The 16,445-nt window shown below is 55.5% G+C and overlaps 1 protein-coding gene across 1 annotated transcript in view; it reads left to right on the top strand.

Moving 5' to 3' along the window:
- The first annotated feature begins 8,169 nt into the window (after positions 1 to 8,169).
- SLC16A2 (solute carrier family 16 member 2) overlaps positions 8,170 to 16,445 on the top strand; it is a 34,260-nt gene continuing 25,984 nt past the window's right edge. The window contains exon 1 of the mRNA XM_061347777.1: positions 8,170 to 8,644. Within this exon, the coding sequence (XP_061203761.1) occupies positions 8,185 to 8,644 (460 nt within the window). The 5' untranslated portion in view covers positions 8,170 to 8,184. The remainder of the gene's footprint in view (positions 8,645 to 16,445) is intronic.

Here is a 16,445-nt window from a genome sequence, read left to right on the forward strand (position 1 = left end):
CCTCCCCAATCCCCTGGTGACCCCCTACCCATCCTCGGACCCCTGGTGACCCTCTGCCCCTTCCTCAGACCCTTGCTGACCCCCTTCCACATACCGTTGGTGAACCCCTATCCCATCCTCAAACTCCTGATGATTCCCCGCCACCTCTTCAGACTCCGCAATGACCCCGTCCCTAAGCCCTGGTGATCCCCAATCCCTCCCCAAGCCCCCGGTGAGGCCCCGCTCACAAACAGCCCGTTGCTGTAATTCCAGCCGCTACTAGAGGGCAGAACGAGCACGATGTGGGAATCAGTGTCTGCTTCCCACTGGGGCGTATGGGGGAGAGGGAGAACTTCAGCAGAGCGAGGGATGCTGTGATATGGTTTGAGGTTTGGAGTAGGATGATTCACACTTCGATGTTTTCCCACGGAGCGCTCCAGGGCTGGATTAAGCCGTGTTTGCAAAGAGGATACCGCTGAGCTCCCTGTTCCCCAGCACATCAGGGTGCTGCACCTCGAATCCTGAGCACTGCTGTGGCCATTCCTGGTCCTCATCAAAGACAGAAACCAAGAATGGATGCATGGCATGGACATCCCAAAAGGGACAGCTGATATACACACTAGGCTGGACCTAGGGGTCTGGCACAAGGCTATGTCCCATCCCAGCTCCTGTCTCTTTTGCAGGCTGCAGTGTAAGGGCAGCTATGACATGCCTGGAGGTACTCAGGCAGGTCTGCAGCCTGTGCCAGCACCAGCCATGGGTGTCCTCATGGATCCTCCTCAAGTGGCTATAGCAGCTTGGCCGCTCAGGCTGGCTGCTTCAGATTCAGCCGGGACTTCCTTGTCTGGCTGTGCTGTCCCCATGCTGATGCATGAGCTGGTGCTACCAGAGGTAAAAGTGTTGCCTGACCCTAACAGAGCCAGGAGTGCAGCTGGTCAGGGTGAGACAGGCTGATGCTCCTTCCAGGACCAGCACAACCTTCATCAGCACCTTGTCACAGGGACGGGGATTCAGAGGACTCACCGCTGGCCAAGAGGTGTGAGCATCCCTTTTGCCATGGGTGATGCATCCGAGGTGAGAGCTGAAGCCATCAGTCACACCCAGAACATACCTGGAGCAGCTCTGGGGCTTGCTGTGCTGCAAATTGATGGGTGTCACAACCATCTTGGTCCTCAGCCCCAGGAACCCCTCATAGTACAGAGGCCCCTTCACCTGGGTTTAGGTGCTTGAATACACTTAAAATCGATCCAAATCCCTCCTGTATGGAGGAATTCAGTGGATTATGCATGAGCTGGTCTCAAGCATCCCATGACAACCCATGACAGCAGCTACTTTCCTCTGTGATCCCAGCTCTAGTCCTGGATCTGCACTCCAGGAAAGGAGATGATTTGCAGGGAATCCTAATCACTGTTGGTTTGTTCTTTTCTAGACATGGATGAGTGTGCTGCAACCTCTGCCCTGTGCGATGGTGATGAGGGCACTAACACAGCAGGCAGCTACGTGTGCACGTGTCCGTGTGGTTTCATGATCAGTCGTGATGGATCACACTGCATTGGTTAAGATGCTAAATAGATCTGAGGACTCCAGATACAGGGAGAGATCCCATGCTGAACCCCAAAGGGGAAGATTTGCAAATCACTATCTGGTGATCACCAGGTTTGCAGATCAGAGGGCACATTGCTTCTGCAATCGTTGGGAAATGCTCTTTTCCATGTGCTGTCCCTCATGTGCCTGTTCTGGTCACAGGTTTCGATGCTATTACATAGAATCATAGAATCACAGACTAATTAGGGTTGGAAAGGACCTTAAGATCATCCACTTCCAATCCCCCTGCCATGGGCAGGGATACCTTGCACTAAACCATCTCACCCAAGGCTCTGTCCAACCCAACCTTGAACACTGCCAGGGATGGAGCATTCACAACTTCCTTGGGCAACCCATTCCAGTGCCTCATCAACCCTCACAGTAAAGAACTTCCTTACATCCAATCTAAACTTCCCCTGTTTAAGTTTTAACCCATTACCCCTTGTCCTGTCACTACAGTCCCTAATGAAGAGTCCCTCCCCAGCATCCCTACAGGCCCCCTTCAGATACTGGAAGGCTGCTATGAGGTCTCCACGCAGCCTTCTCTTCTCCAGGCTGAACAGCCCCAACTTTCTCAGCCTGTCTCCATACAGGAGGTGCTCCAGCCCCTGATCATCCTCGTGGCCTCCTCTGGACTTGTTCCAACAGTTCCATGTCCTTTTTATGTTGAGGACACCAGAACTGCACACAATGCTCCAGGTGAGGTCTCACAAGAGCAGAGTAGAGGGGCAGGATCACCTCCTTCGACCTGCTGGTCACGCTCCTTTTGATGCAGCCCAGGATACGGTTGCTTTCTGGGCTGCAAGCGCACACTGAAGCCGGCTCATGTTCATTTTCTCATCGACCAGCACCCCCAAGTCCTTCTCCTCAGGGCTGCTCTGAATCTCTTCTCTGCCCAGCCTGTAGCTGTGCCTGGGATTGCTCCGACCCAGGTGTAGGACCTTGCACTTGGCATGGTTAAACTTCATGAGGTTGGCATCAGCCCACCTCACAAGCGTGTCAAGGTCCCTCTGGATGGCATTCCTTCCCTCCAGCGGATCAACCGAACCACACAGCTTGGTGTCATCGGCAAACTTGCTGAGGGCGCACTCAATCCCACTGTCCATGTCAGTGACAAAGATGTTGAACAAGACCGGTCCCAACACTGATCCCTGAGGGACACCACTTGTTACTGGTCTCCAGCCGGACACTGAGCCACAAGTCTTTGCGTGCAGCCATCCAGCCAGTTCTTTATCCACCGAGTGGTCTGCCTATCAAATTGATGTGTCTCCAGTGTAGAGACAAGGCTGTCATGTGGGACAGTGTCGAACGCTTTGCACAAGTCCAGATAGATGGTATCAACTGCTCTGCCCCTGTCCATCAGTTCTGTAAGGAAGTGATGTCCATCAGGAGCCCCTGGACCCTCTCCTGCGCTGCCTGTGTGCTCACAGCCCTGCACATGCCCGAGCTTGGAGGGCACAGGCAGGAGAGCAGGCAGCATGCCCGGGGTGCTCCATGCAGCTTGGCCATCTGGTCCACACATGGCAGGGCTGGGCAGGGAAAGGCAGTGCGCTACTCCTGTTACAGATAGAGGGAGAGCGATGGAGAGTCAGCCCGGCTCCCGCACACAGGGGGCCTTTGCTGTTTTACTGCAGTCTCAGGTGGTGGCAGGCCCATGTGCTAGTGAACATGTTGGCAGACAGTCCTTCCCTGGGATGTCCTTGCAGATCTTCTCTGCCTCTTTACCAACTCTGCAGATTAGGAACTTCTTTTTCCATGCCCTCTGCAGAGCTACGGGAAGGGATGCTTTGTGCCTGGTATCTCTGCTGTTTCCAGGGGTGCTGCAGCATGGTTTGGGGAGGGTGCAGGCAGGCAGCAGCACCCTCAGAGCTGAGCAGCACCTCCAGCCCAGGACCAGCTTCTGCCCAGGCTCTTCCCAGCTCTGTGTACACCAGGTGTGGGTTTATTACCCAGTACTTTTTCCTGTCTCACTTGCAGGCTGGGTCTTAGACCAGTGGTGCACTCCTGCTTGATCTCAGCTGCACAAACCAGCTGCACTGATACTCCTCTGCTCCCAGAGCTGTTAGCCCTGGAGACGTTTGTGCTGGCTTTGCTATGGGCCATGGGGCAGGAGCAGGCAGCCCTCCTGGCCATGCAGCTGTGAAGATGCTCCAGGCTTGCCGTAAACAGTGGAGGGCCAACCTCATGCCGTTCTGGAGCTGGGATGTGATCTCCACCTCCAAACTCAGGAGCTGATGAGGAATTTGCTCTGTCCCTGGATAAGCTATGCAGTTATCAGTTCCTACCAGTAATTAAGGTACCATGGGAACAGCTTGTGCTGGGAGCACATCCACAAACTCCTCTGCTAGCAATGACAAGTAGGTATCACCTATTTGGATGGCTCCTACAATAGTGGCACTGGGGACACTGACACTGGAGTAAGCACCGAGCCCAAAACCCCACAACTCCAACCCTCCATCACACCCAGCTCAGCAAACCAAGCTCTGTGCATCCAGAGTCGGATGCCAGGAGGCTGCCAAGCCCTGGCTGCTCTATGGTTTGGGTCACAGACCCCCAGCCAGCACAGGAGGAGGTGCTGGTGCTGTGCTGCTGCTGCACGCGCCCGCCTCCCGCGCAGGCTGCTGCAAGGGGTGAGGTAATCCTGGGTAATTCCTGACTTCCATGGAAATGCCTCGGGGCCGCGATGATTATCGCTGTAATTAGCCTCTCTGATTTTTCTTGGTGTTCTATAAAATATTAATTTACAGCTGGATCCTTGCCTCCTTTGTGCGCCGGTTTGAGCTCTTCCCGTCAGCAAAGCATCTCTGGCACCTCTCACCAAGGTCCTGTGGGGTTACACAGCAGAGCCAGGGTGGCCGCTGGCGGCCGGACTGTGGTTGGGATTGGTGGCTCCAGACGGAATCTTCCACTTTCCCACAGGAACATGCCCTTTAAGCTCCTATTTCAAAGGAAAGGCACAAAATCAGTGAAGCACTCTCAGGAAGCGCTCTTCACACCTCTTCAAATGTGTGGCGAAGGTGAGCAGGCAGCTGAACCACTTCAGAAGCCCTTTAATACAACATGAATCCATCTTCTTGCTCTGTTTGGTCAGAAATAGCGTTTTTTGCTCAACGGTATGGTAAATCAGGCGGGGCTGCAACTGTGGTTGAGCCAGACCATGCTCCCTACCCAGCCTGCAGCTGCTAGAGTGAGCATGGTGCTGTGATTTCCACCACCAAATAAAGACAAATGTGGGGCTTGACGGCGCATAGTGCCCTGAAAACCTGCTTGCTCACACCAGCACGCTTAAGTTGCCTCATTTTTCAACCCAACTAAGTAGAATCGACTTTAATCTCGTTAATGAGGCAGAAAATGCCACCTCTAGTATTTTGATCCCAGCCATTGTGAAGGTCACAGTGGAAGGATGCTACAGAGTGCGTTTTGCCTTGGCTGGGTGTAGCAGGCAGCAGCCCTGCAGTGTGCTGCCCACAGCCTGGCTGCCTGCTGTCAGGGCTGCTCTCCTTTGAAGGCAGCACCAGCAGCGTTACAAGTCCTGGTATTCTCTGGTATTCTTGCTGCCTTCTCACCATGACAAGCCCTGGGCTCTGCACACTGTGTCCCAGCATCCCTGCCAGTGGGTGACTGCTGCCATGTCCCTTCAGGCTGCTCTCAAGTTGTTTATTCCTCTGGGATAATGTATGTGGTGTCTTTGTCAGGCCAGATGTAACAGCTGTCTTGACTACTGCTGAAATCTGAAGAGAAAAGCATTGCTAATGACAGGAAGGGGTCGTGCCCAGCATGTGAATGTCTCTGCTAGAGCTGCTCGCTACCAGAGCTGTTTTCCTGGTGCTTTCAACCAGGCAGCAGATGCTGTCAGTGATGTTTTGTCCTCAGTGTCCCCACACCACTGTGCAACACCCCCTGAAACAAAGACAGGTTGCAAAGCCAGCAGGAATTTGTATTCTCCTCTTAGGCCACATCCCACTGCAATGCTTCCCAAGGTGTTTGCATAAGATGTGTTATTCTGTCACTGCCCCGTTCCGCAAAGCCAAGCACACATGTTTTGTAGCTGCCAATCCCTTTGGCAGAGGCTCTGGCACCGCATTTTGGAGACAAGGAACAAGCTGCTGACAGCCACGCTTTGCCTGGGCAACCAGAATCCTTTCGACCATGACATGAGGTGCCACATGCCAGCTCTGCAGGGATGTCGGATGTGGGTACCAAAGAGCTTCACCATACCCCATACCAAGCCAGCGGGCTGGGGGCTTTGGGGAAAGCCATGCCATGGACACAGGAGGGTATTTCTATCACTGAGTGTAACCAGGCAAGAGCAGCTGTAACTGTGTTTTTCTCTCTTCTATTTTTAGCCATGGTTACTGAGCTGCAAACCCTCTGGGTGGGATGCTCCAGTCTAAATAAAAGCTGGTCTTACACTGATAGCAGAGCTGCTTCTGCCTAATGTTCCCTGAGCTTTCCATGCTGCAGCTCCCCTGTGGATGAAGCCTCCACCAGCTCACCCAGCTCAGCCCTTTAACCCCTACTTACCCCTGCCCTGTGATTTTACCCCCAGCCCCACTGGTGTTGTTCAGCCCAGAAAGATGCAGCAATACCTGGCATGACCAGCACAAGAAAACACTCTCAGGACCCTGTGCAGCCAACATTCACATGATTGGAGATGCTGCTCAGTGGGTTTTGCGCCTGCCTTAAGGTCCACAGTACTATTCACCCCAAAATTCCCACTCCACGAGTGCTTTCTGTAGCTCTGGAGAGGAGAAGTCCCCTTACAATGGTGTGTGCTATGGCAAAGGGCTCTCCCATCTCTCTCTCTGCTGTTTTTAATCCATCCCCAGCTCTGCAGCATCAGTGACTTAGCATTGGAGAGGGGGGCAGCTTCTCTGCCCACAGCCTCGGGTCCCCCAAACCCTTCCCTCTCAGGTTGCTGGGGCTTCACGAGATAAACCCAGCAACCTCAGGCGGCCCTAGGCTGAAATGGTTGTTAGAATCCCGCTCTGCGGCTCCTCGTGTCGGCAGAGGGCAGTGGAAGACGCTCCCAAGCCTCCCCAGCCTCGCTGCGGAGACGGGGATCCGGGGAGGAGACTGCACCGGAGAGGAAGGGAAATAAATGCAGTTCCTCCGGCAGCGGGGCTGAGCTGAGCGTGGCGGCACCGCGGGGCACCCTGCAGGGAAGGGGGGGTTTAAGGCTAATCCATCGGCGTGGCGGAGATGCGGGGTAGCGTGGGGAGGAACCGCATCTCCCATCCTCGCAGCCCTCCGGCTTGTGTCTGTCCAACGCACACGCAGGCTGCGGGGAGCCAGAGGGAATCACTCACTGCTCCTCATCCCTGGGGGGGAGAAAGCGGATGGCAATGGAGCAGACCTGCAGCTGGCAGTGATTCGCACCTAGGAGCAGGCAGGCAGGCCGAGGAGAGGCTCTTCTGGCTGTAGCCGTGTCCCGGAGGGTCTTCGCCAGGTCCGGCGAGCCGCAGCACGTCGGCAAACGCCTTCCCACCCTGCAGCCCGCCCGCCCCTGGGCCGGTGCTGCTCTGCGGCGGCGGGAGAAGCGAGGAGACGGTGCTGGAAGTGGGGCCCTGCCTGCTGCCTGCTCCGCACCCTGCCCCGCTGCCTCGCCAGGCGACGGTAATTAATACCCCTGGAGGTAAAGAAAGAGCAGCGTGAGGTTGGGATGTATTATTTCACTCTGATAGGAATCTGACACTGACACAGCCATTAGGGTAAAGAAAGAATAATAACTTAGACTTGGCATATATTAAAGTGAAAATACCTTCAGCGTGTGAAAAGACGGGCTTTAATATATTGGTGGGTTTGTAATTATTTATTGAAAGAAGAGAAAAGGGAGAGCTTATTGCAAAAAGAGAGCGAGGTGAGAGTAGATCCCTGCCGCATCCCTGCCCGTCCTGCTCGGTGAACCACAGCGCAGAGGTAACGTCGGGTGACCCACAGCCCTGGGGAACATCCCGCATCCCGCTGCTGGGATTTACGTTGCAGGCTTCTCACCTCCCCACCTCACAGCATGGAGCTTGCTGGTGTAACAAAAACGTTCTCAAACCTCTCGGGGTAGGGGATGCCAGGGAGCCAAAGATCCCACAGGCAACCCGGCATGAAACGAGATAATAAATTCCTTCATCGAGGCTGCGTTTTGCTATCGCTCAGCCTGTTCCTGCTGCTTTGTGTACCCCGGTGGGGCAGAAGGAGCTGCAGCATCAGCGGCCCCACCGCCGGGCTGTTCCCCTGCGGAATGCTCCCGCAAGCCGGCGGCCGGGACGCGGGGCCGGGGCTCTCCCGGGCCGGGGGTAGCGGGAGCAGCGGGTGCCTCCGGTGTGTCCCTCGCCCCGGCCGGGCCCGGTGAGGGCGGTGCTGGCTGCGGCCCGCCCCGGGGCTGCGCCCGCCGCAGGATGCAGCGGCGGCGGCGGTGGAGGCGGTGCGGCGGCCCGACGGGCGATGCGGGGCCGCAACCGGGCCCGGGGCCGCCTTTAAGCCCCGCGGGCGGGCGGCGAGCGAGGGCGGTGTCGGGGAAGCGCCTCCTGCCGCTGTTCGGGCCCGGGGAAGGGGGAGGGTGAAGCGGGGGGGGGGGGAACGGGCCACCCCCCGGCGCAGGTAGAGACCCGGGGGCCGAGCGGCGCGATGGAGGAGGAGGAGGAGGATGGAGGCGGTGGAGGGGAGGCGGGGAGTGAGGCTGCGGCAGGAGGGGGCGGGCGGGGGGGCCGGCCGGGGGGGGCGGCGGGCATCTGGGACCGGCTGCGGGGCAGTCGGGCTGCGGGCGGCGGCCGGAGCGCGGCCGCGATGGAGCAGCGCGACGAGAAGGGGACGGTAGCGGCGGCGGGCGAGGGCGAGCCCCCGGCCGGGGCAGGAACCGGGGCAAGCACCGGGACCGGGGCAGAGACCGGGACCGAGCAGGAGCCTAGCGGGGCCGCCGCGCCCTTCCAGCCCCCCGAGGGTGGCTTCGGTTGGGTGGTGGTCTTCGCCGCCGCCTGGTGCAACGGCTCCATCTTCGGCATCCACAACTCCTTCGGGATCCTCTACATGATGCTGCAGAGCGACCTGGGCGAGGGCAATGAGGACCCCGCGCTGGAGTTCAAAACAGGTACGGGCTCCTCGGTCCCTTCCCGGAGCTTGCAGAAGCGGAGCCGGGTCCGCGGCCGGAGGGGGGAAGGTGCGGCTCGGCCGCCGCTGCTTCCCGGAGCGCACCGAGGTGGCTTCGCGGCTGAAAGCTCCTTCTCGGATGTGTTGAACCGCGATTGCTCCCTGCCCCCTCCATCCTTGTAGTTGTGGCGATATTTATCTCCTACAACATCATGTGTTTCTAAGCTCCTATGTACTCAATTAAAATTAATACATCTGAAAAGCATGCCCTTAGCTTGTCCTGCCTGGTGTGTTTTGGAGTAAGGAGAGCAACGCTAGTGAATCAGCTGGTGTGTGTGTGAGCCACCCCCTTTATTTTTTATTATCCCTGTCATTTTGTTACGGGTTTTTCAAGCTGTCTGTCTATCTGTCTGTCTGTCTTCTCTGCTGGATCGCTCTCGGGGGTGGCTGCAGGAGAGCATCAGCCTCACCAACGCGCCTTCTTCAAGTTGCATCGATTTGGTGGGAAAGCCTACATAGGGCAGGTCTGCCAGTGCCGCCTGCATGGCCGCGCCGAGGGCGCAAGGTCTCCAGTAGTTACCACCTGGTAATAGGAAGACACACAACCTGCACCCAGTTGTGTGGTTTGATAGGACCTAACAGGCTCAGCCAGCGTCAAGGCTGTATAATGTTAATAGGGCTGTTTCTCATTGCACACCCCACTGTTTAAGTAGACTTGGCAGTGGGACATCAGCCTGACGAGGTGCTTGTCCCCAGTGGTCCATGGTGGACATTGGTCTTAGCAGGCCTAGTCTTGTCCTAGGTCTTGGTATCCTCCCCTAGAAGATTATATCCATCCTCATGATGAACATCCATTTCCCAGCTTGCTTTTATCTGGTGGGTAGAGAAAACCACTTGGCGTTGAGGAATCTGCTTGTAGTGTGTCCTCACCCTGGATGGGACATGGGCAGAGTCAGAAACTGAAGCGTGAGTGTGCTGCAGAGAGCAGTAGTGCTGGGGGGGGGCGTGTGAAGTCTTTAAACTACTATTTTGGGGACCAGTGTTGCCTGCATTCCCTCTGCTCAGCTGATGCATGACCAGTGATCATGCTGATGAAATGCACTATGAGATATACCACAGCTACAATCACAAATTAACTCGGAGATACTGTTACTGGAGAAACGATGTGACCGTGTAATTATGGGCAGTAACGGAGTGCTGCGGAGAGCTGAGGACATGTGGCCGGTTGTAATTAGAGTGATTGATGGGCTGTTATGTGTGTGCGTGTGTGTGTGTGATCCCCAGGAAGCTCATCGCGTAGCGCTCTGTTTCCTGCTCTCTGTGATCATATCTAGAAAGCCTAAGGCAGAGCTCTAAAGGTAGAAGCGGTAACAAAAGAAATTAAATGCTGCAAGTCCTGGTGGTTTAAAGGCTCCATGCCCAAGACAGGGGTTGTAGGAGTCGACATTTGCCTCTTGCTCCCTATTTATTTATGGCTATGACCGCACAGAGGCCTCGAAAAAGAAATCGTGTGGGTGTGCGAGGTGAATCCAGGCTCGGTAATTAAATTGCCTGAGTGACGAATATATGCATTTTGGCCTGGGTGCTTAATGAAGAGGCCATTAATAACCCTTGTGCCGTGCGAGGGTTGCATCTCTGCTCCGAGGCTGCGGTGCAAGGGCTCCGGCGGTGGAGGGGAGAGGAGGTGGTGATGGAGCCCATCTGCAGCCACAGCGCGGTACCTCGGGGCTGAGGGCAGCGGGGTGCAGCATGGGGCCCCCCTCCAACCCTTCCTCCCTTGCTCCCACCCCTCCCTGCTCAGGGTTGCATAATTTCCCTGCGGCGCTCGTTTGCGTGCAAACACGATCAGGAAAATATTGTATCTCCTTTCCAAGTGCTAAGTGATAGATAGGGCCTTCCTGAAAAGACTGGTGCTGTCTGTCCCCTGACATCCCTCTGCTCCTGCTGGCTGCAGCAACAGCCAGACCCCGGGCTCCCCCTCGTCTCCCGTGAACCAGCAGGTCCAGGGGATGAGGACATGGTCCAAGACTGGTGTTCGGCACATCGCTTAGCGTTTTGGCTCTGCTCTTAAATCTCCTCTCTGTTCTCAGGACTGAGGAACAAAATGGGGTTTGTATCAAAGAGGAGATCCGGAGGCAAAATTAGGAGTGATGTTGTGAGGCATCCCTTTAAAAATAGGGTTATGTTTATGCTAAAACGGGTGCTCGTCTGCACTAAACAATAGCCGCCCAGGCACTTGGCTATAATTATCAAGGTTTATTTCTTGTTTGCATTGGTCACGTTTTCTCGCGTTTGATCTTGGGAAATGCAGGATCTGTGGAGTTCAGGTTTGGGGTCAGGCTTTGAAAACAAACCCTCTCGCAACAATGCATCGAATGCATAGGCTGCTTTGTCTAAAGAAATATACTGCGCCACGTATGTCAACAAGCAGCACTGGGCTGGCTGGGACCACCGCGTGCCCCTTCACCACTGGATGCCAGTGCCAGGACTTTTGCAAGGCACACTCTGTGCTTTCGGGTTTGTTTTCTTTTGGGGGGGGAAATGAAGGGTTGGGGGGGGGGGGAATGCTGGGGCTGGAATGAAAAAATAATATACATGTGAACACTCAAGGCAGGAAAAAAATCAGTGTGCTCCACTGGAGAGGTGCTGAGTGATGCTTGAAAGTGTTTGCCTGGAAATGAATGGTAGCGTTTCCCTCCGGTTGTACAAGGCTTGTTCCGGTGCTGAGGGATCTTATGGGACACGGCTGCTCCCGTGCTGGTCCTGGCAGGTGCAGGCTGATGCTGAGCCGCCCCGGTGTGCTCATCTTCCCCAGCCCCAAAAAGCCAATTTGAGTGGCAGAATGGTTCTGGTAAGCATTAACCGGGCACTGATATTGATATCTATCACTGCTTGGATGCTCTCCCAACCCTAGCAGAGGTGAGCAGAAGGTGAGTCTGACCCCAGCCAGGGCTTTGCTCTCAGCCCAGGAGCACCCACTTGCACCCATGCCACCCAAGAGTCCCAGTGGGTACTCTGGCTACCTGGGGAGAGCCAGGAAGGGTGGCACCTCTTGGTGCATCTTGTTCCTCCAAATGCATCCCTGATGCCGTGCTCGGAGGTCTGGCAAGTGCTGGTGGGGCAGCCTGGAGAGACACATTGATTTTGTACAGAGAATTTTATCTTTTTCTTCTCCCCTCCTCCACTTTGTGTCAATAGGCCAGGTACAGATTAACTCTCTTTGCTTAATATTTAATGTTTTGGTCACTGCAAATGCTGCTGCAAGCACTTAGAAGGATGGCCTGAGGAGCTGGTCTGGCTTACCCACAGCTCCTCTGAGTACATCCGTGTGTCCAGCAGCATCCTCTGGCCTGTGTGCAGGAGCTTAGAGAGCAGCTTTCCCACATTAGTCTAGCAGAGTGGAGGCTGATGGAGCACCCCATGCCCAGGGAATCTGGGCTGATGGACCATATCCCTGGGCTTATCATATCTCATTGTGCCCACGAGGCCAGGGCATAGCTGATGTCACCTTTATACCTGAATTCCCATCTGTTGAGGGGGGAATTTCTTCATGAGCACTGATTCACATCCTTAGGACAGTGAGCTTAGCTGGAAAAGGCTGGTTTTACTCCAGTATTGTAACAGAGCCTTGGTAAGAATGAGTTTGTTCCTTGGAGAAAATGAAGCATTTCAGTGCTAACAGTCATAGTGAAAGATGGAGAGAAGACAAGGACTCCTCTCTGGCCTGAAGAAGAGTCCCAGAGTGGGTGAGTGTGGCTGGAGCACTAGGAGCTGGGAAGGGAAACCCCAAGGAGAGCATAAATCACAAGAGGTAATTCTTGGGAATGGTCCCAGCTGAATTTCTGCAGCACACCATGGCCCGGGTGACACCAAACAGGGGTTGCTGCCATGAAGCTGCACTTCATTTAGCCTGCTGCAATGGAAGGCACCTACCCCAGGTATGAGGTTTGGGTTTGGGAAGGGTGAGGATGCTCTTACGGACACTCTTACATACATTACTAACCAGTGGTAGGTCTGACACCTGTGGTGGGTGTCATCACCCAGTGCTGGTGCTTAGAAAGCCCCTGACTCCTGAAGGTGATGCTGTGGTTGTCACCTTCTTACCTAAATCCACAGGATTTGGAGCTTTAATTAATTGCCAGGGAGCTGCCCTGGCCCCATCTGACAGATGCATTGGCCAAGGGCACTGTGGACTTCGACGTTCCTGATGGCTTTCTCATGTCCAACCAGGTTTCCAGCCCTCCTCTGCATTTCCTAACCCCAAGGAGGGATGCACTCTCATAAACAGTATTTACATTGCCTGGATGGGGATGTAAATCTGTCAAAAAGAGCCAAAAAGGTACCCTTTATCACCCAGCCCTGCTATCTGGGGAGTGCAAAGGGCACCACGGAGCTTTTCCAGCTTTACTGGGAATTTCCCACAGTGGGATGCTGGTGTGCTGGGCTCTTCCCAGCTCAGCTTCTACTGCGTTGGGAGCTGGAGCTTGACCACAAGGGAATGGGAGTGAGTTTTGGAGGAGCTGGGTTTTCATGGCTCGAGCTGTGTGCAAGGTGCCGTGTGAGATAAAGCAGCCTGAAAAGCAAACAAAACACAGTTGCGTCATCAAACCTGCTTCTTGGGGCCATCGGGAGCGATTGAGGTTATGAGGAGGCCAGAGCACTGTTTCTAAGGGAGGTTCTTGTTTTTAGAGACTGCAGGGGCCCTCCCAGCCAGCGCACTTGCTGGTTTAGTGGCTTTGAATTCATTTTTAAAGTCTCCTCCAAGTGTTACAGACACTTTCCCACCTAGCCAAGGAGATGCTCCAGTCTTTGTTGTATTGCCCGGTGGCCGTTGTCCTCAAGTGGTGGCAGCTCCCATGACCTTGCTGCAGTATATGAAGCGGTGCATAGGGTTGTGCAATTGGTTTGGCTTTGTTGTCTCTCTTTTGGTCCTTTCAGTTACAACAAAACAAACAAAACCACCCCTTCTTGCAGAGATTTGATCCTAGTTTAAACTGTGAAGGTGCTGGGTTTCAGCTCCATCGCTGAGACAGGGCTGAGAGGAGGAGGGGTTGGAGGGTGAAGGGGCTGGGATGGATGCAGAGGTGTGGGGTGAGATAGGGTGCGATGTACAATGCCATGGGGCTTAGGGACAGCAGCAAAGGAGCAATTTCAGTTCCCCTTTGGGGAGAAATCCAGGAGTTTGATCAGTCACCCTTTAATCCACTTAAAAACCCTCAGCAGATGGAAGCCAACCATCAGCTGTGGTGTCTGACACCCAGCACCTTAAAATAGACCTGACCCATCAGGTTGGGTGAAGCCTCGTAGCCAGAAGGCACTGCTGACCTCGCTGCAGTGCCCGTTGTGCCGGCTGCACATAGCTCACACGGGCGTTGTCACCCGCTCGTGTCCCAGGGCAGCTCCTCTGGCTCCCTCCCTCTTTATCCCACGTGTTACAGACACCTTCCCTGCTCATCACACTTGTGGGGCAGCACTTTCAGGCACCCATCCCACCAGGTACGAGGGGAGGGGAGGGGAGGGAGAAGCTGTCTTCCCAAAACTCCAGTGGCCTGATGGAGACTGCCAGGCGGCGTGGATGTGGAGCTGGGGCTGCCGAACTCCCTGTGTAGTCTGTAGGCTGTTTGAGAAAGGAGCAATAACCTGGGTTTCCACCATCCCAAGGTTGGTTTTGTATCCCGTAGGGGGGAAATTCTCACTGGGGATATGGGTAAACCCAGGGTAGGAGCCCTGCTCTTATCATGTCAACAGGTTGCCAATCCCAGTGGGACAGTGGCACCAGCAGCTGCTGCTCCAGAGGGATTCGGATCAGTCAGCAGCATCTCGATACAGGGTCTGAGTAACTTCTTGCTTTTTATCCCGGTGATTCCTTGGGACCTCTGCTAAAGCACTGTGGGGTATGTGCCAGCCATAGGGCGAAGCCACGAGCGAGCTGACGGGGACCTCAGTGGCTTTTGAGTCAGTGCCGCATGTGCTTATTCTTGCCTGCTGCCCCCAGTGTGGGCTTCCAACACAGTCCCCTGATGCTGGCAACCACTGAGGCTTCACCCTGGCTCAGTAATTGGGGTTTTGCCCACTTTTGGCTGGTGTCTCAGTGACATAGGGAATTTTCTGGCATGTCACCTAATACCTTAGTCTCTTCCACTCGCTTCTTTTGGGATGTCAACCTCTAAGGAGTTTCCTATGAGCCAGGCAAGCATGAAGGAGGATGCCAGCATTTCCCAACTGGGACAGTAGCTGTGTGTCCCCCCTCTTGCAGCCAGTGGTTCCCTGGGGAATCACTTTTCCTTGACTTTCCACAGCCATGAGCCTGTGGCATCACCATACCTGCTCTGGCAATGAGGGGCAAGTGGACTTAGGTACCCCCACCATGTATGCCAATGGAAAAATGCTGCTGCACCCATTACAGCAGGTATTTGTTGGGCTTTCCCTTCCTCTTCCTCGAAGGATCAATTAGCCCTTATTGCAAGGGAAGGCAATGCTGCCTTTTGGCATTCATCCCTATGGAAAAGGGCCTGGTGCGGGGCATGTTCTGGGCTGGGCATTGCCTGGGGCCCTGCCGCCTCTCGCACCGGGGCGTTGCTGGTGCCTGCCGCGGGTGCTGCGGAGCTCAGTTCACTCCAGGCTCTTTCCGTTCAGTTCATCCACCCCGAGACAGTTGGGGCGGTTGCAAAACCCTCCTGACGTGTGCTGGGAATTGCTGTAACACGCTCCTCGCAGGCGCAAGCCATTCCGATCTCTCCCAGGCACCTCGTACAACAGGTCCTGCCAGCTCCCGGGCCAGGCGGGATGCGGGGCTGCCCGCAGCGCCCTTGCCCGCACCACTGCCTGCCCGGGGCATGGGCCGCAGGCAGCAAAGCTCCTGCATCCTCCGTCAAGCACACCCCACGGGCAGCGGTGCAGCCATGGAGGGCGGCTTTTCCATCAGCACATCTTCAGGCTTTTTTCCCCCACCTTGCCCTTTTACTTGTAGATCCCTAAAAATTTACCTGGTTCCAGAGCTTCCCACTCTGGAGCACATCCCTCAAGAGCCAGAATGGGGTGAAGCGTAGGGGAAAACCCTCAGGAAGGGTGGCCAGGTCACAGCCTGTGGCGGGTTGCTTCGCTGGGACTCGTCTTGGGCATGCCTGGAAGCTGTGCTGTGCTGCCCTCCATGCAAGGAGCAACTCAGGGCGCTCCAGGCAACCTTTTTGGCTTGTGTGAGGTGGGCGAGAGGATGGTAATGGCATGCTGGCAGTTCAACCCCATCACCTCTTTGCACCTTTGCTTTGCACACTCCATGGGAGCATCAGCCTGGGGATAGCCCGTACCTGCATCCCATGGGACACAGGCAGAAGAGCATCGCACCACACTGCTGCGATATAAGCTCTCAGCACTGTGTCCCAGTGCAGGAACCTTGGAGATGGTGTTTTGGGGTTGGTGTTGCCAGCACCATGGCTGTGGGAGCATCTGGTCTGCAAAACCCTGTGGTGGAGGAGCCGAGCTCACCAAGACCCTGTTTCTTCCCATCTTTGGGTGGGGGTTTTGGCTCTGGGTTTGGATTTAGCAGCTCAGTGATGGTTTTTGTCTTTCTTTCCCTGGTGCAGAGCAGAGAGCAGGGCCAGCAGCCCGTCTCCCTGGAGCAGGGAAGCCCCACGTGCTGCCGCTCGCTGCATGGGCTGACTTGTTGGGGTTTGCCCTGGGCAAACACTGGGGCCCTCCCTGGGGAGGAGAAGCAACCCCCCTGCAGTGCCTGCAGTGAAGGGTCCTGCTTTGAGCACCCACCCATCACCCTATCCCTATGGATCAGCTGGAACAGGGACTTG

This window comes from Neopsephotus bourkii, unplaced genomic scaffold (genome assembly GCF_033783945.1).
Source record: "Neopsephotus bourkii isolate Nb327-2 ecotype Australia unplaced genomic scaffold, CSIRO-AGI_Nbou_v1 NB_324, whole genome shotgun sequence".
NCBI classification, from domain to species: Eukaryota; Metazoa; Chordata; class Aves; order Psittaciformes; family Psittacidae; genus Neopsephotus; species Neopsephotus bourkii.